This window comes from Neoarius graeffei, chromosome 2 (genome assembly GCF_027579695.1).
Source record: "Neoarius graeffei isolate fNeoGra1 chromosome 2, fNeoGra1.pri, whole genome shotgun sequence".
Classification (NCBI taxonomy): domain Eukaryota; kingdom Metazoa; phylum Chordata; class Actinopteri; order Siluriformes; family Ariidae; genus Neoarius; species Neoarius graeffei.
The window spans coordinates 7,216,208-7,235,365 of record NC_083570.1 but is presented as its reverse complement, the minus strand read 5'-3'; the positions used below and the strand labels follow the sequence as shown (position 1 = coordinate 7,235,365).

Genomic DNA, 19,158 nt, shown 5'->3' with positions numbered 1-19,158 from the left:
TTTACATGGAATAAAATGTAACAGGCTCATGTATAACAGGCCACATTGAATCTCTTGTAAATGTTGCCCAATTTATTGGGTAAATTCAACAATAGAAATTCAAAGTGACCCACTATAGACGAGCCTGTTGAGCCTCTTTTTTGTATTTCACTTTTTTATTTGTATTCCATGGGATGGACAATATTAGAAAGGGATTGTGGTCTTTACTTGACTTTGACTAAAATGGGCTAAAAATACACACACACACTGAAATTACACCATTGATCACATTTATTTAAACAGTTCTTGGGTTTTGATTTTGAAGAAAATCTACAATGTTCACAAACAAATTAATACCATGATTTCTGTCATTTTGTAATGGGTCAACAGTTCTTTGAATAAAAGTCATTGCTGTTTCATTAATTGTTACATTATTGTGTGGAATCACACACATCACATTATCTCTAGCCGCTTTATCCTTCTACAGGGTCGCAGGCAAGCTGGAGCCTATCCCAGCTGACTACGGGCGAAAGGCGGGGTACACCCTGGACAAGTCGCCAGGTCATCACAGGGCTGACACATAGACACAGACAACCATTCACACCTACGGTCAATTTAGAGTCACCAGTTAACCTAACCTGCATGTCTTTGGACTGTGGGGGAAACCGGAGCACCCGGAGGAAACCCACGCGGACACGGGGAGAACATGCAAACTCCACACAGAAAGGCCCTCGCCGGCCCCGGGGCTCGAACCCAGGACCTTCTTGCTGTGAGGCGACAGCGCTAACCACTACACCACCGTGCCGCCCATTGTGTGGAATGATCACGTTATTGTTTGTTTGGAACTCTGGCAAAGGGCCTTCCTCATCTACTCCAAAAGTGTGGTCTACATGAAAAATGTCATTTGAAATGCTCTCAGGTAGTCCAGCATTGTTTACAATACCCATGTGCCACAACTGTAGTGGAGTTTGTCCACCCTGAGTAGACAGGCCGTGATTATTCCACTGCTCCCTGAATTCATTCACAGATCTTTGAATGCGTGGAAGATAAATATAATGAAGGCAAAACAAGTGTATTTCATTGAGGGAGTCCAAAATGCCCTGCTGCTCCATGAAATTGAACAGATTTACATAATGGTAGGAGACGACTCGGTTGACCTCTGCCCATAACCTGGATGGAGAGAGATAGATGGATAGCTATATTAATGTCTGATGAAATGTAGGCATACAGTAGCATTTAAAAAATACCTTAAACTTGATTTATCTGTAGCGTGATTTGTGTACTGTATAGGGAGCCTAAGTCACGCCACTTCCGGTAGACCCCATGGGACCTAAGAAGGGGCACCGAAAGTAGATGGGCGTGACTTAGGCTCCCTATTCTAAGTGGATAAAAGTGTAATGTAATGAAACATAGACACAAATCACAGTAAGGTTGTTCAGATTTTAAAATTACCATGATACGCACCTCTCAATTCTTTGGTTGTGAACCGAAACACCCGTAATCACACTTCGCCTGTTAAGTCCTCTTCTATTTAACATGAACCGCGCCACATCAATGTTCTCCATCCCGAGGTCACAACGCACCCTTGATGGCAATCCAAAACTTTGAACACCAGCAATGAAAAGTGACAGGACACTGGCGGCCCTGTTGTTGTCCAGACACTGGAGGTAAATAATGGCACGGCTGTAGCCGTCTATACAGCCATGGAGTACCATCCCCCATCTTACGAGTTTGTGGTTGCTGTCAAAGTGCCTACGGAAAGCACAGACACATTCAAAAACAAAGATCCATTACAAGTAGCCAGAGACTCACCATTATTCACTTTCATGCTGTAGTAAGATCCTGGCTAAGCAAAGAAATGCACAGGTTACACACATGGATATTGTTACTCCAAAGGCACAACTGCGTATGTATTTATTTAATCAGCATATTGCTATTTTGAAAATAAATATGTTACTAAGAGAAACCCATGTAAATTCTGCATAAGCCTACTCACCACAATTGATTAGGATTCCGTACATCATATGTCCGACGACGAATGGCATGGCGACGCCTCAGTGATCGACCAATGGGGTCAATAGTGTATAGGCTCTGTCTCACACGCCAGCGCTGAATTCTGATCCCACGACATCTGAGGCCTGCTTGAACGTAGACCTCTCCAGAATTTGGAGTTTGTTGGAGTATGTCCACAATTAATGCATTAAGGTCTTCATTTGATATTGTCGTGTAATGTAAAGGTGGAAGGCGAAGATACTGTCGGTGCCTGTATAATGTACGGCGGTTTATGCCAAGGCATGATGCCACCCTTCCCCAGTTCATTCCCAGAGACAGGCAATGAGTGATCTGATCTGCAGTTATTCTGTACTGGGGATGACCACGGCTCCTTGTCATTATTGTGGGTGGAACCAGGCAGATGTTCTCAGTTTGCTGCAAGGGCTGATATTCTCTCAACAAGCAGCGGAAACATTCATAAAGTCCCCGTAATGAGCGTATACAATGTATGTTTGATGGTTCATTAACAAAACTAGGAACAGACAAAAAAGCAGAAAGCGTTCTTGCGTAATCTTCGAGTTCCATGTATAGCCGATCTTGACTAAAACCGTCTGGAGCTCCCCTCTGTATTTCCAGAATGCATCGAAGAGCATCATTAAAAAACTGTCTCGTTTCCTCTTCGTTAGCAACGACTAAGAGTAGGAAGGACTCCAAATAAAAAGAGAGAATTATATAATGGGAATATATTAGTTCTAATCGATTTTACTGAATACGTTAACAGCTGCGTTGCCTAGCCAAGTGGGTACTGGTAGCCCATAGCAGTATATGCCCACTTCCTGATTATTACCCATTTGTTTCACTTCCTGTTTAGGGAGCGTATACCTATAGTCAATACATTTAATACAGCAGTGAGAAAACTGTTTATGCGAACAGAGTTGCATGAAGGCTGACATTTCAGAAAAAAAAAAACATATTTGGTGTGCCTATTTTTGTGAAGCATTTAGCATAGCGCCATGGAGGCACCATTTTGGTCATTGCTGCAGCCAATGGCATTACTCTTCCGGGTCCTCATTTAAATGTTAGCTCGCACACATACAAATTTCGCTTGAAGGCACATTTACAAATGTTAGCTCGCACGCATACCATTTTCCCTTCCACACACATTTACCATTCATGTATCACATCACATGTAGTGTGCGTAAGATAGAAGTGGTATGTGTGTGTTTTTTGAATGTGCATATATAAGACAAAAGTTATGCATGTGCGAAGTAAAAGTGGTATGTGTGTGAGCTTTTGACTTGGATGTACAAGACAAAAGTGGTGTGTGTGTGTAAAGTAAAAGTAGTGTGTGTGCGAGCTTTTGATGTGGATGTACAACACAAAAGTGGTGTGTGCGCAAAATTAAAGTAATATGTGTGTGAGCTTTCGAAGTGGATGTGCGAAACAAAAGTGGAGTATGTGCGACGTAAATGTAGTTTGTGTGTGAGCTTTTGACAGACATGTTCATAAAAAATGGTTTATATGCAAGCTTTTTATTAGCATGTGCAAGAAAATGTGGTGTACAGTATGCGCAAGCTTTTCATGTGCATGTGCAAGGAAAAGTAGTCCATGTGTAAGCTTTTAGTGCAAATGTGTGACCTATTCCTGATATGTTGCCTAGTAATTGTCACACTCATACATACACAACACTCATGCATTCTCTCAACATACACTCTCCCCCTACCCCTCTCTCTCACACACACACACACATTTTGTAACTCAACACATTTAGTTTGTACAGCACTTACAATGGACAATATCACAACATGTTGTAAGTGTTTACGTATGTTGTATGTATGAGTTAAATATACAAGTATTTTCCTCTTCCTGAGCAAAGCACTCTTTATTCAAGCATGACTATCCTTACTACTTCCCAGGTGCCTGGGACAGGTGATCTTTTAGTTTTTACTTTTGCATTTTAGTAGTGATCGTTAAAATCCTGATGCTTAACTAGAGTAAACAAGTTGGATGGTTTCTTTGTTTTGCAGATGCTTTATGTTACATAAATAAATTAATACATTAATTTCTGACCTCTTGGCTCACATGGATTTTGTTCATGAGTTACCGTAGGCACCAGATACATCAGAATACAGGAAATCAAATCTAGCTAATTCAAAATTTCCCAGGGGAGGACCGCCGACCCCCCCCCCCCCCCCCCCCCCCCCTTATTTAGTCACAGCATGGCCACCCCTTGTATATCCTTGGCCCCCCTTTGACCACCCCATGTAGAAAATCCTGGCTATGCCACTGGCTCCTCACTTTTAGCCGGAGAAGATCGTAGCTGGCATTACAGCTTTGAAATACCCTGGAATAAGATGCCCTTAAATACAAGAAGGGTGTTGGATACTGAGAAGAGACCGACTGCAGCAGAGAGAAGGGAGATTAGTAGGATTGTCGCTGCTGAAATACTGACTGTATGCAAGAAACCTGGAAAGAGGCACATCACTGAAATTGCAAGGAAAATGGTAATTCACTACCCAAAATCCTTCTGAGATGAGATTGAGGGCCAGGTTGTCGGCACTGGGCAGGACTCACTTGTGAAACAGTTCATATCTCGGATTGATGACTATAGACGACTCCAAGCTCCTGCCCAGAAAAGGCTTTCTGAAAGTGACACTCCTGACAATGCAAAAAACGCATGCAGAGATGCATATGGCTGCATTAATCCTGACCCAGAGCTTCCTGCTGGTGAAACAAAAGATAAGCAAAAACAAGAAGAACTAATGAAGGTGTTCAAAGGCAAAGAAAATTAGAAAGACTGATGGTTGAGACGTTTCCCTCACAGAGGAGAGACATACTGTAGGGACTGAAGGAGACAGAAGAGATCCTTAAGGAATGGCCTTTCCTCTGCCAGGAAATTGGAATGAGGCTTCATTTAAGAGAACTAACAGGTGTTCAGATTGATGACAGCTTTGAAGAGTCCACAGCCACCAAGTTCAGAAGAATCCTGCGGTATTTTCAGTTTATTCAAACTGAGCCGTCCAGCAGAGCAGGCACTATTCTGAACCAAGCCCTGGCAGGAGGTGATGAAACTTGTGCAGCTGTACTGATGCTTCTTGTCCATTTTAAAGAGCAGGAAGACAAGATGTTAGTAAATGTCGATGATGCCGCCATTGCGACTGATGTGGACACCACCAAGCTACCATGGACACCCTGCATTGTGGTCTGTGGTAGGTGTGCCAAAAAATAATGTTATGACTTAATATCTTTGTTTACACATATGGAGGAGTGTACCGTACACTGCAAAACATGTTTAGAGCTGGAGAAATCATTTTACATAACTTGAAGTTGTGTGTTTTTTTTTTTGGCGGCACAGTTTTTGTTTTGCAGTGTGCGGAACACAGCTCCTGGCTTACTTAACCATTAGGGATCCATATACATGTAGCAAACTATTTACTGGCTATGGTAATAATACTCTCGCACTGTTTTCAGGTAATAGCCCACTCACTGCCAAGATGTTCATGATTGCTGTGGACCAGGTCATAGTCAATGAACAGCTTCATCAAAGCATTCCAGATGTTCTGCTCATATTACCTGCACAACATTGACTACCCAGTGGAACTTGCTGCTACTCTGGAGTGCTTGCAGAGGTACACTTTCAGAATGCATGCACACGCTGCTTTACAGGTAGATAATGTAGAATTTGCCAGTTGCTGTTTGTAAACACACAGCATTCAAACCTGGCAACTCCTCCCCAGCTCATAACTCTGACCTGCGTATCTCAAGGAAATTTAATTGAACGCAACTGGACTTGGTTATGTCTTTGAAGACGTTTCACCTCTTCGTCAGTTCATGCTCATCTGACTAGGCTGGACTAGACTAGGACTAGTCCTAGGTGAAATGTCTTCAAAGACATAAAACCAGGTCCAGTTGCATTAAATTAAATTTCCTTGCGATAACTATGACCTGGCTGAATGAGAATATTCACAGGCTCTGAGACATGTGGTACGTATACATACTGCTCAAGTTAGGAGTCTCGGTGCATTTCTACTCTCAACCCCCTCTAATGATTGGAAATTGCATAGTGTAGCTTTGTGAAAACGTATTAACTTTGCATCTAAAGATGTTGTTTCACTGGCTTTAATGCCAACATTAGTTTTCTCTGAATGGTTTGTGTTAAATCTTTTTCCAACAGATGCATCTTCAGAATCAACCCAGATCAAGGGACCAAAGTCGAGCGAAAAGCAAAGGGACGTCAGTATGCTGTCAACCCAAGGGTGCTGAGCCTCATTTCCAAAATTGCCAATTTTGAATGGACAGAGTAAAAGGGTGAGATCACTACCTCACCAAACAAACACGTGTCCATGTGAATGCCAGGACCAAAGGTTTCCAAGTAGAACAGTGCATTGAAATAAGTTGATGAATGTTATTGAAGTGTTGATTCATTTGAAACACACTTTTTGTAAGCACAGCCTTTTTCTGTATATTGTTTCTTGATTTTTATTTTTTTAACTTGCAATAGATTGAAGATTTCTGTTCTCAGTGTCTCACTCTGCGGCTGGCATGTTATTGTTAGATATAAGGTGCATCAGACTTGTTCATGTGTTCGGCCTATTTGGCACGCACAAATTGAAGCTTCAATTTGGAGGCCCTTCATTCAAAAGAGCACTCTGGGGGTTCATGATGCCCTTATCATTAAGTGTAAATGCATTGATGAATGTTTGAATAAAACATTCAACAGCAAGAAGCTAATTGTTGTTGCTACTTCCTGCCTGGACTATTGCAATCCTTTTTCCTGACTTTGCCTTTCCTCATTTTATTTTTGTCAGATTCATTGGCATTATATCCAGAATTACAGTTTGAATATTAAAGTATACAAGTCTACACCAGCACTTTTATACATACCATACAAGTACTAGTGAACAAGATTGTGAATAAGATTTACCTTAACATTACAGAGAAAAACATCAGTATGGACATGCATGTAAACCTTTATATAATGAGCTACATATTTAATTAGTTTAAAGTAAAAATATATGGATATAAAACTAATCTTTACCTTATTACAGAGAAAAACGTTAGGTTGTTAGTATGGACAAACCTTTATATAAAAAGCCACATATTTAATTACAGGTTGAATGTATAATTACATGTGAATATAAAAAGATTTACCTTAAAATTACAGAGATGTTAATATTGTTAGTATGGACAAACTTTAATATACCAGGCTACATATATCTCATCTCATCATCTCTAGCCATTTTATCCTGTTCTACAGGGTCGCAGGCAAGCTGGAGCCTATCCCAGCTGACTACGGGTGAAAGGCGGGGTACACCCTGGACAAGTCGCCAGGTCATCACAGGGCTGACACATAGACACAGACAACCATTCACACTCTCATTCACACCTACGGTCAATTTAGAGTCACCAGTTAACCTAACCTGCATGTCTTTGGACTGTGGGGGAAACCGGAGCACCCGGAGGAAACCCACACGGACACGGGGAGAACATGCAAACTCCGCACAGAAAGGCCCTCGCCGGCCACAGGGCTCGAACCCAGGACCTTCTTGCTGTGAGGCGACAGCGCTAACCACTACACCACCGTGCCGCCGGCTACATATATAATTACTGTCATTTTACATGAATTTGTATGTAATTTAAGAAAACTGAAGATCATGTAAAATTAATACATTAGTAAATAACACACAACTATCCTTAGAAAACATTTCAGAATTAGTCACTGCAGTCTCAACTAGACGAAATGTACACAATAAAGGCAAATGGAGCTTCCACTCGACCAGGAGCTGGATGGATCGAACAGGGTGAAAAAAGTTCATCGTATTTCTTCAGACTTGAAAATCAAAGACAAACTCAGAAAAAAATGAGTAAGCTTATGACCAATGATATAATAGATCAGAAATGAGTACAGGATGAAATTTGGCTTGTTTATTGTAACTTAAATTTAATAAATCAGAATGTGACGTCGGGCGGCACGGTGGTGTAGTGGTTAGCGCTGTCGCCTCACAGCAAGAAGGTCCTGGGTTCGAGCCCCGGGGCCGGCGAGGGCCTTTCTGTGCGGAGTTTGCATGTTCTCCCCGTGTCCGCGTGGGTTTCCTCCGGGTGCTCCGGTTTCCCCCACAGTCCAAAGACATGCAGGTTAGGTTAACTGGTGACTCTAAATTGACCGTAGGTGTGAATGTGAGTGTGAATGGTTGTCTGTGTCTATGTGTCAGCCCTGTGATGACCTGGCGACTTGTCCAGGGTGTACCCCGCCTTTCGCCCGTAGTCAGCTGGGATAGGCTCCAGCTTGCCTGCGACCCTGTAGAAGGATAAAGCGGCTAGAGATAATGAGATGAGATGAGATGAGAATGTGACGTCGTATTTTATCCCATCAATGATGACATCAGAAAACTGGATGAAGACAAACATACACTTGATGAGGAATGAACTATAACAGAAATTGAAATTGCATTAAAACAAATGAAAAATGGCAAATCACCAGGAATCGATGGCTTAACATCTGAATTTTTAAAATACTTTTGGGTGGATATTAAAAAAAAATTATATAGAGCATTTTTAGAATGCATTCCCAAAGGATGTTTATCCCCGATGATGAAGACAGGCTTAATAACCTTGCTACCAAAACCCAAAAAAGACTTCTTGTTGCTAGACAATTGGAGACCTATAACCTTACTATGTAATGATTATAAATTACTTGCCTTAGTATCTGCTAATTGTCTAAAGCGTGGACTTGTAAAACTTGTAGACGAATATCAATCAGCCTTCATGAAGGGAAGATATATTCAAAACCACGTCTGACTGATTCTGGATATGACTGATTACCAATCAATTATTCAATCAGTCTTGTTTTATTTCTAGACTTTTTCAAAGCATTCGACACTGTGGAGCACGATTTTATGTTTATAAAACTCAAAACTCTTGGATTTGGAAATGGGCTCTGCAAGGTTATTAAAATATTTCGCAATGATATTTATAGTTATATCTCCCTTAACCCTGGAATGACACCAAAATTTAAGATTTTACGTGGACTCAGACAAGGCTGCCCAATTTCACCAAAATTATTTTATGTCCACAAATGCGAGCGTACATAACCTTGTGGAATAATATGAAACAAACAGAACTTTATCATGCGAAGGTCATGAGATCATTTTCTTTTTAAATTTGACGAGTTTCTTGTCTGACAGTTAATTTTTAACATTTCCTTTTGAATTATTTTAAATTATTCATCTGTTTTAATTTAAATATTAAAATGAGTGTCTTTGTGCAGCTGGATTGTGTTCTAGTGAAACAGACGACTGAGCAACAACGTGGCAACGTGCAGGAATTTTACAGAAAACACTACACACTTTTATTCTGGATCACACAATCTCACTGTAGAACCAGAAACCCAGAACCCCAACCCAGTGTATAGAGTCTGAGTGAATGTGGTGTGGACTCTGTGGAGGAGCTTCATCGTGTCAGAGACGCTGTAGAAGGACAGAGTTCCTGCACTGTGATCCACATACACTCCTATTCTGGAGGCTGATGGAACTCTGAGATCAGTCTCAATGCTGTTGTGATAGAAAGAGAGAGAAGAAGAAGAAGAACACCGCAGTCTCCAGGACTGATTGTTGAATCCAAACAGACACTCAATACCCCGTCCTTTCCTGCTGATGTTTTTATATGAGACTGATATTTCCACACCACCAGCACGGCTCCACTCCACCTCCCAGTAACAGCGTCCACACACACTCTCCTTACACAACACCTGACACCAGGAATTAAATCTCTCTGGATGATCAGAGTAACGCTGCTCTCTCCCACTGTCTCTCACCGCTCTGTTCTTCTCAGACAGAATGAGGCGACGATGTACCGTGTTGGGATCCAGAGTCAGATAACAGAAATCTAAAATAAAAGAGAAAAACAAACTGAACAATGTGAACATGAATATCCGCGCTGGGGGCGTGGTCACGAAAACAGCAGTTCGGTTGCAGTGAAAACTTTTCTCTGTACAACAACCAATCAGAATTCAGATACAACAGCCAATCAGAATTCAGATGCATTCCGTTGCCAAGTAAAACAGTGTTGCCAGATTGGGCGGTTTTGACGTTATTTCGGCGGGTTTTTATCAGATGTTTATAAACATTTCGCACGAATGTTCTGTGTGAGAATGCAGCCAGAGACACTTCTACAGCCTTAGAAGGACTTTGATGCAGCACATTCTATGTACTATCTCCGTCCACTAGTCTACATCCAATCCAGTGGCGGCTGGTGGGCTTTGAAATAGGCGAAGCTCAGTTTTAGGTCTACGTAATACAATTTTTCAATTATTTGTTATTTGTCATGAGTCAATTTGTTATGTGGGTCTGTCTCAGAAACTGGTCTCTCATTTGGGACATTATAGTCAAAAAATAAATTTTCTAATTTTACTTTTTTTTTTTTTTGCATTTACCTAAAGGCCTCTGCATGCTCTTGCGACAAGGCTTTCGCAGATAGCTTTTCGCAGACAGTTGTAATTTATCGTTGAGCGGGGAGTAATAGGCGTGCGCGATGTTATTCACCGGCACAACGCAAGGGGGCGCGAAGTCGCTAGGAGTAGTTGGTGGGTGTGGTTAGTGGAGTGTTTATCCTCCGGTTACTTATAATGACTAGAACTTTTTTTTTTATAATGACTAGAACTGGAGTCGTATAGATGTACGTACTTCCTCAATCAACCGCTCTTCGTGCTGCTCCATCTTCGCTCGTGTTTTTAAAAATGGCGGTCGTGAAAACAAAACAAACCGGGAAAGTAGGGAAGCGGAAGTGCGTGTACAGCGGATGTAGAGTGGACCAATCAGAGCCCTCTTGTCTGCGAGGCTTCTGCGGTGGTCACAATTTTTGGGAGGTGCGCGCAGAGCGTCTGCGAAGGTGGGGGGGCTATGCAGACACTGTCTGCGACACGCTATCTGCGAGGACTGGGTTGTCAGCATAAATTGGCCTTTACACTCAATGTTTCTTTTATCATGTTTAATAAGAAAGATAGCATCTTGCTTTATATGGCCTCTGCTGTGGAATTTTTTTTTATTACAATTCAAATGTTTTTGTAAAATTTTTTGAAAATATTGAAAAATTCCTCTTTTTGATTGATTGGGTTAAAAATGCCAAGTTATGATGACAATTGATTATTCACTTAAATATGAATAATATGATACCATTTTGGGTATTTGATATGGCAAAATAGGACACAATGGAAAAATCAAGAACGCACCGGAAAGATGAGAATAACGGAGGTGGTAAAAGAACAGCGACTGTACCGGCTGAAGGTCGCACGGGTCTCTGCTGTGGCGCGCGAGCAACGGGACATCACTACCGCACTGGACGGAGCGCGAGGCGGGGGCGGGGCAAAATGACTGGCCGTACTTTGCCATGATAGCAGATAGATTCCAGCTGTTAGCAGCTAGCACTGCAGATCCCAATAAGGCTCAAGCTAGCCTACAACCACATTGATTGAACTACAAATGAAATAAACGAGTTAATTCACAAATGATCAAACTGATAGAATGGATGAAAGTTAATGGAGCACAATGAGTAATATTTACATTTATTTACAGACTAATGCACAGAGACATCAATGAGAAGAAACGTTTATCTGAAAAGAAATTCGGACAGCACTTTGGCACACAACTACACTTTCTCGACATCCGCTAGGGACTGAGTGATCATGCTTCCGTGTTCCTCGCCGAAGTACAGCGACTGCCCTCCTCATGTCTTTCAAACACCACCTCCAATAATCCTTTATCAGCCCGGCTTCTTGGCCCGCCCATGTCCCGTTTACCCCCAGAGATACCCGGCTTCCCCGGAAGTGACGATTTTGTCGATTTTAACCAATAACAACTAGCCGAAATTGGCTGTTCAGAGCCGTCTCGTAGACTGCAACGGATACCCGGCTGCCAGTCCATAGAGCCCATTGAAATAAGAAAGGTTACAGCCTGGCAGCAAAGGTGATTCTCGTAGCGAACTGCAAGTTCGTCAGACATCACTCAAATAAGTTACAGGATGACATAGGGATAGTTATGAACATAAATACAATCTTGGGCATATATTATGTTATGCAAGTTATTGTTTTAATGAGAATTCAACGTCGTAGATGCCGCAGTTTGGGGAGAGAATTTTAGGGGAAGCTCGGCTTCCCTTGTTGTCTCTGAGAAATCGCCCCGATCCAATCCAATCCATATTAAACACTTCTGTGACCCAATCAGAGATCGCGGGCATCACACGACACAAAGACCTAGTTTACCCAGCACCCCTTAGGTATTTTAAACAACCAAAATCGAGCATTGGCTTAAATTGATCATTAACAAACATTTATCTCATTAAGTATTATTCAAACAAAACAATGTCGATGTAACTGTAAGACTAATATGAATGTGTGTAATGTAGTGCAGAAACTGAACTCATAAACTAGTAAATAAGAATGACGCAATCCATTCTCCATTTTCTCTTCTCATGTTACATTCAGCCATGCATCGCAGCCTAACTTTTTTTTTTAATGGAAGTATATAAAACAGGTACAATCTAACAAATCCACAAAAATCAGGATAACAGATGAAGAAAATAGATGGATGTAGACAAAAATAAATTAAGCAGAATAACTAGGCCTATGAAATTAATAAAACAAACAGGATAAAAAGATAAATAAATAAAAAATAAATAACCTCAGCAATGCAGATGTTAGATATGCATCGTAGCCTAACATAGCCTACATAATATTCTGCATGTGCTCCACCTACTGGTGCATGTAGGATTCAGAACACAGCAGATGATTGCAGAGTTATAATCTGATTGAACCACACGAAGCCGAGTACCAGACAGCAGATTCTTCACCTCCAGCACTGATGGGCTCATGGTGCTATTTGTTTGATTTACAAATAGTATACTGGACTTTAGCTGCATATTTTTAATTTACAAGATAGGCATCAAGTCCATTTTACATTTTGGGCGGTTTTAAGTGCATGTTGGTGGGTTTTGAACATATTTTGGCTGGAAAACGTCAGCAGTATCTGGCAACCCTGAAGTAAAATTGTAACCTGTGAAAGTTCTCGAGCCCTCGTGCTGTTTTACCGTTAGATCAATCACATATCAGCTTAAACTAGCATTCTAAAACTAGTTAAAGATCCCACAGAAGAGAGCCGACTCCCCCTGCCAGCCTCATGGAATGCAGTGTTTAAGGCTCCGGATGGGTTTTATTTCCATTTATGAGGGAAAGGAACATACACCCTCCCGACAGTCAGTGCGGTATTCGCTTGGAAAACACATTTGCAAATTGGTAGAATGAGTTCATCATCACATGTAAGATTTGCAGTTAATCAAATGGATTTCATATTATTATTATTATTATTATTATTATTATTATTATTATTATTCATGAATTACTACAGTTCTGAACTTCAAATGTTAAAAGTCTGGCCTTTGGAGAGATGATGGAGACTCTTTTGGTGGAACACAACGGAGCAAAATATTGTGACCCTCTAATGTTGACCTGAAGTTGGCACCACTGGGGGTTGGCATTGGGTTTTTGTCCCCACCAATGTTAATACCAAACCTACGCCCTTGCCTACATGTTATCTCGTTCTAATTGTTGTGACTTTTATCCAAATGACAGCTGGCAATACGTTGTTACTTTGCACTTTTTGTTGATCTGGGTACTAATCTTTGAGAAACTGGATTGGCAGAATGTTGCCTGTGAAGAAAAGAATGTCTTTTTATTACCCTGTGCCAAGTTAATATTCACTTCAGTGCAATTTTTAAGAGCCATAAATTGTATTTTATTTATTGTTTTTGTTGTGAGTGGTTTTGTTTGATTGTTGTTTTATTTCTTTAGCTTATTTATTTAGATTTATTTTTTACATTCCACTGTTGAATTGAATAAGTTGACTTAATTAAAAAGTTTACTGTTCTATGAAAGGGTGTATTTGCATGATCATTATTATTTTACTAGTGGCATAAAATTGTCTTGAAAAGACGTCAACAATAATATCGTTTATCGCAATAATTTCTGAGACAATATATCGTCCAACAAAATTTGTTATCGTGACAGGCCTAAAATTGTGTGTGTGTGTGTGTGTGTGTGTGTGTGTGTGTGTTAGATGTACATTTCAGAAACTCTTCTCTGCTCTGTGGTTCTGGTTCTGAAATGATCTGAACTGCTGCAGCTGTGGAGAGAAAAATAGAAACATGAGTTTGTGTAAAAGATGGAAAGAGTTTAAAGTGATCCAGTCAGTTTATTCATTTTAAATCAGTGTTTTAGTTCAAAGTGTCGGGTGAATAAAGTGTCTGCAGAAAAGAAAGCAGGAGCATCGCTAAGAAATAACACATCACTGTGTTTCTCCAGCAGGAACAGCTCCTCTTACCATGTGGAGGGATTTTGTTGAATTCCTCCTCACAGAATTCCTCGAGTCTCCTTTTCAGATCTGAGAGAGAATTCCTCACTCCATCAAATGAGAGATGTTGATGGACAGTGACGCTGGATGTCTGAAATGTTGGTCTGTCGATTGTAGGAGAGCGACGTCCAGAAGCTAAAACCTACAGAAAGCAAATGAAATGTAAAACCCACTTGTGATGTCAGACAGGGACATTTATTGTTCCCTTAATGAGAGGTGTTTTAGAGAGTGTGTGAGGAACAGCTGGCTCTGTAGATCAGACAGTGAGTGTTACCTGGAGGAAATGGATGTGATCGTGTGTGTGTGAAAGCTGCTCAAGCTCAGTGACTCTCCTCTGAAGATCAGCAATCTCCTGCTCCAGTTGCTCCAGGAGTCGTTCAGCTCGACTCAGTTCAGCCTTCTCCTGATCTCTGATCAGCTCCGTCACCTCCCAGTGCTTTTTCTCCATGGAGCTGATCAGCTCAGTAAAGATCATCTCACTGTCCTCCACTGCTGTCTGTGCACTGAGCTGTTAGGACACACACACACACACACACACACACACACACACACACACACACACAGGATTTAAAGCTCATCTATCATTCCCTCTCTTACTGGGACTGTAAATGACTCGTTGTCCATGTTGTGTGTGTTTCTAGGAGCAGCTCTGTCTCTGCTCACTGCTCACCTTTATAGTGTTCACAGCCTGTTTCAGCTCCTGCACCTTCTTCTGCTTCTCCTGGATTCTCTGCTGGGATTTCATCTGCTCCTCCTTTAACTCACTCTGAGGACAAATAAAATACATTCAGCTTTTTATACAGTACGAGCGAACTGGTTCCATATTAATGTCAGTTCAAAGTACATTCATGTTTCACTCTGAAGGTTATGTACTCTGTGTGTGTGTAATGTTCACTAACTGGTCTGAAACTGGGGTTGAATCTGCTGGTGGTGTTCAATTAGTTTTCTTGTACATTGCAAGTCCATCGAGTTAATTTTCAGAGTTGGACAGTAACGAAGTACATTTACTTGAGTTCTGTATTTAAGTACAGTTTTTGAGTATCTGTACTTTACTTGAGTATTTTTTGGGAAACTTATGACTTTAACTTCACTCCATTTGAAAGACAAATATCGTACTTTTTACTCCACTACATTTCTATCAAGGTCCTCGTTACTCGTTACTATGAAGCAGCTTTGAAAGTGGATGTTTTTTTCTTTTCTTTTTTAAAACGTGATTGTTTTTTCCGCAGGTGACACTGAGACAGTCTATCAGTAATCACTCGGGTCACGTCACGTCCATAGACTGGATAAAATCAAGATCAATGATTTCTCCGCAGCATTATTTAACACGATCAGTTGATGGCAGAATGGAAGGAGGCGGTTCTTCTGGGGAATGCACACACCCATGGTTCTATAGCTAGAACCCATGGTTCAGTTTTCTGAAAGGAATAAAGAGTCGTTTCATTTTAAATGTTTGCTTTGTTTGCCTAAAACGGAACACATCACAGCCTACAAAAACTCACCATCCAACCTGCAGAAGCATATTGAGGGATATAAACATTTTATTCCAAGAGAAAGCTTGCAGTGAAGTTGTCTGTGCTTTAGAGCTCGCGATAACGTTGCAATCGCTACACAGTCTGATTAGTCAAATGACTTTCTGTGGATTTGCCCGCCAAGTTGCCATCGCCTTGTCCACGTCTAATGTTTACACATAGCTAGTTAACTTGGACACTGTTAGTTAGCATGTAAAAACGGAGTTACACTAACATGAATAACGTTCACTTTTCTGAAGTCCTTTCAGAAATGTTTCATCATAATCTTGCCAATTAAACAAAAAAGTAGAAATCTTTCTTTTCTCGTAATATTGGCTGCCCAATATGATTTTGAGTGTGAAAAGAGTTTGCTAGCATGTCAGGTGGAGCTTCACTGACATGATTCCACACGCAGATTCATATGTGCATGAATACATACACTTAACAAACTGCTGGAATTTTTTGTTTTGATGTCAGATGATGGTCTTGCACCTTTTTTTTTTTGCCTTGCTTAAAGCAGAGTTGCTGTTGGGCCGTTATTAAGCTCGAGGTGCGGATCTGGGTTTCAATCAGGTTGGATTGTCCTTTTTATTTTCTGAGCAAGCTGCATTTACAGCTGTTCCACTGTCTTCCTGATTAACACACACATCCATGTGTGCACACACTGCCAGAGCTGGGTCAGAACACTACCATGCTGCTTTGTGGCGGTGGGGAGGAGGGTTACAATAAAAAAAAAATGAAAATGACAATGGGTCTTTTTCAGTTCAGTTGTGTTTCATTTTGTAACATTCTACCAGGCGTTTATTCTACAGGTTCTACAAGTTAGTCAGTAAATCCAGTCAGGTGTTTCAGAGGCATTAGGTTTTGTAAGCGTTGTGGCTATAATACAACAATGCATTGACAGAAAATGTACTTTTAATACTTAAGGATTTTTAAAAGCAAATACTGCAGTACTTTAACTGAAGTAAAAATTTGACTGTCCAACTTTCACTTGTATCGGAGTAACATTTGCCCAGTGGGATCTGTACTTTGACTTAAGTAATGAAGTTGGGTTCTTTGTCCAGCTCTGTTAATTATTAAATAAATATACACAAAACACGATGAATATATTTCAGTATGTTATGGAATTACGTATGGATATCAGAATGTCACATTTATATCACTATATTTTAATCAAATTTAGCTCCATTAGGCGAGTGATTAACTAATTTAGTGTTATAAATGAGACATTTCTGCACCTCTAATGGTGTGTGTGTGTGTGTGTGTGAGAGAGAGAGAGAGAGAGAGAGAGAGAGAGAGAGAGAGAGGTTTTGATGTGTGTGTAGTGTGTACCTAAGAAGGTTGAATTGACCTCCTTATATATAAGGTTGACTATATATTTTAAACCTCCTTTGCTACACACTACACACAGATCAAAACCTCTCTCTCTCTCTCTCTCTCTCTCTCTGTGCACTTATAAGGGAGAACATGGCCCACTCTGCACTGTGGAGAACAGCTGAAATAATCCTGACTGCATGATCGGGGGGTAACAGTGAAATGAGCAAGCACGGGGAACACATTTACCTCATTATTTAGCTTATTATTTGCTCATTCTTTCATGTGAACATTTGTTCATTTCATTAAAAACATACTTGGAATAAAAAAAAATTGCCATAAACATAAAATAGTTTCATTAATTAATTACCACATTATATATGTAATGCTTCCAGATGATACTATATATTATCTTATTTTAAACACTTTATATTTCATTAGATTTTGGTTAAAAACGAGCACCATGTGACCTTATCGACTGGATTTAGCAGCTACTAATGCCTTCAGCTACGACAGTACGATTGCCTTTAGCAGCTACTAATGCCTATATCGGGGACACGAACTGCAAAGACGCTCTTCATCCTGTTGTCCTTTAGACTCCTTTAGAACGTTAACATTTGTTCCTTAAGAGAGTCTCTCAACTCTCTCTTTAGGTCTAAATGGCAACGTTATCAGGAAACCCACCCCAAACCAGATTACGACCATCACTGAAGATAAATTTAACACTCTGTTCACCAGAACACAGACAATTTTAATCAGCTTTTACAGAATCCTTCTGATTGAGACACACATTGAAATTAAAGTTCAAATCATATCACTGACTAAAGCACCTGTTTCTAGATGGGAAACTATAATTAAGATGATTTAATTCTGGAAAAATTTCTCATTCTCACCTGTTTCTCAGCTCTTTCTGCTGCAGCTGTGATGGTGTCGTGACCTTTGTGATGATCCATCGTACACAAATAACAGATGCAGGTTTGATCAGTACGACAGTAGATCTTCAGCACTTCACCATGTTCAGAGCAGATCTTCTCTTGGAGTTTTGCTGAGGCTTCAATTAATGTGTGTTTTTTCAAAACAGGAGCTTCCTGATGAGGTTTCAGATGAGTTTCACAATAAGAAGCCAAACACATCAGACAGGACTTGACGGCTTTGTGTTTTCTCCCGGTGCAGAAATCACACTCCACATCTCCAGGTCCAGCGTAACAGTGAGCAGGAGAAGCAGCTTGGACTTCAGTCTTCTTCAGTTTCTCCACCACTTCATCCAGCATGTTGTTTCTGCGTAGAACAGGCCTTGTCATGAAAGTGTCTCTGCACTGAGGACAGCTGTAGACGCCCTTCTGATCCTCCTGATCCCAGCAGCCATTAATACACACCTTACAGAAACTGTGACCACAGGGGATAGTCACCGCATCCTTCAGGAGATCCAGACACACTGGACACATGAACTGGCCCTGAGCTACTGAAATACTGGCCTCAGCCATTTTCCTGAAATTGCAGACTGACAGAGAGAGACAGAGGTCAGTTTTGTTTCCTTTGAAATGAGGTGTTACCTCCCTGTACTGTGTGTGTGAAAGAGCAATAGAGAGTGAGGAGGAGCACAAACACAGAGAGGTCATGAACACTCCTCTATTAACCATTTCATCTCCCTTCAGTGCAGAAATATAACCCATGTAACCGCACTGATTAGGATTAATTTCATGAGATTTAATGAAAACTGAAAATAACTGATTCAGTAGACTGGATTAAAGTGTCAAAAAAGCCAATTAAAAAAAATCATTTCGGAAAATTTGGAAATCCAGTACTCTTTACCTAGGTGGTTTGAACACAAGCACAATCCCTCTCTTTTGTTTTCTCTGTCAAAACACACACTTCTGACCTTCACTAATTCACACATTCCCTCCTCTTTCTTGTCAAATTCAGGAAGAAACTTTCTGTCCAGGAAATGCAGAAGAGAACGTCGC

General features: G+C 40.7%; 1 protein-coding gene across 3 annotated transcripts in view; it reads right to left on the bottom strand.

Moving 5' to 3' along the window:
* The window catches only part of LOC132877956 (tripartite motif-containing protein 16-like), a 471,908-nt gene extending 453,202 nt beyond the window's left edge, over window positions 1–18,706 (bottom strand). The window contains exons 1-6 of one of the 3 annotated variants that reach the window (XM_060913630.1): window positions 18,088–18,706; window positions 15,040–15,135; window positions 14,644–14,877; window positions 14,340–14,511; window positions 14,082–14,141; window positions 8,327–9,855 (exon numbers count right to left, since the gene is read on the bottom strand). In XM_060913630.1, coding sequence (XP_060769613.1) covers window positions 9,320–9,855; window positions 14,082–14,141; window positions 14,340–14,511; window positions 14,644–14,877; window positions 15,040–15,135; window positions 18,088–18,678 — 1,689 coding nt within the window. In that variant the 5' untranslated portion in view covers window positions 18,679–18,706 and the 3' untranslated portion in view covers window positions 8,327–9,319. Of the gene's footprint in view, window positions 1–8,326; window positions 9,856–14,081; window positions 14,142–14,339; window positions 14,512–14,643; window positions 14,878–15,039; window positions 15,136–18,087 lie in introns of those variants that run through there. The other 2 variants (XM_060913632.1, XM_060913631.1) reach the window with 2 other exon arrangements.
* Between the last annotated feature and the right edge of the window lie 452 nt (window positions 18,707–19,158).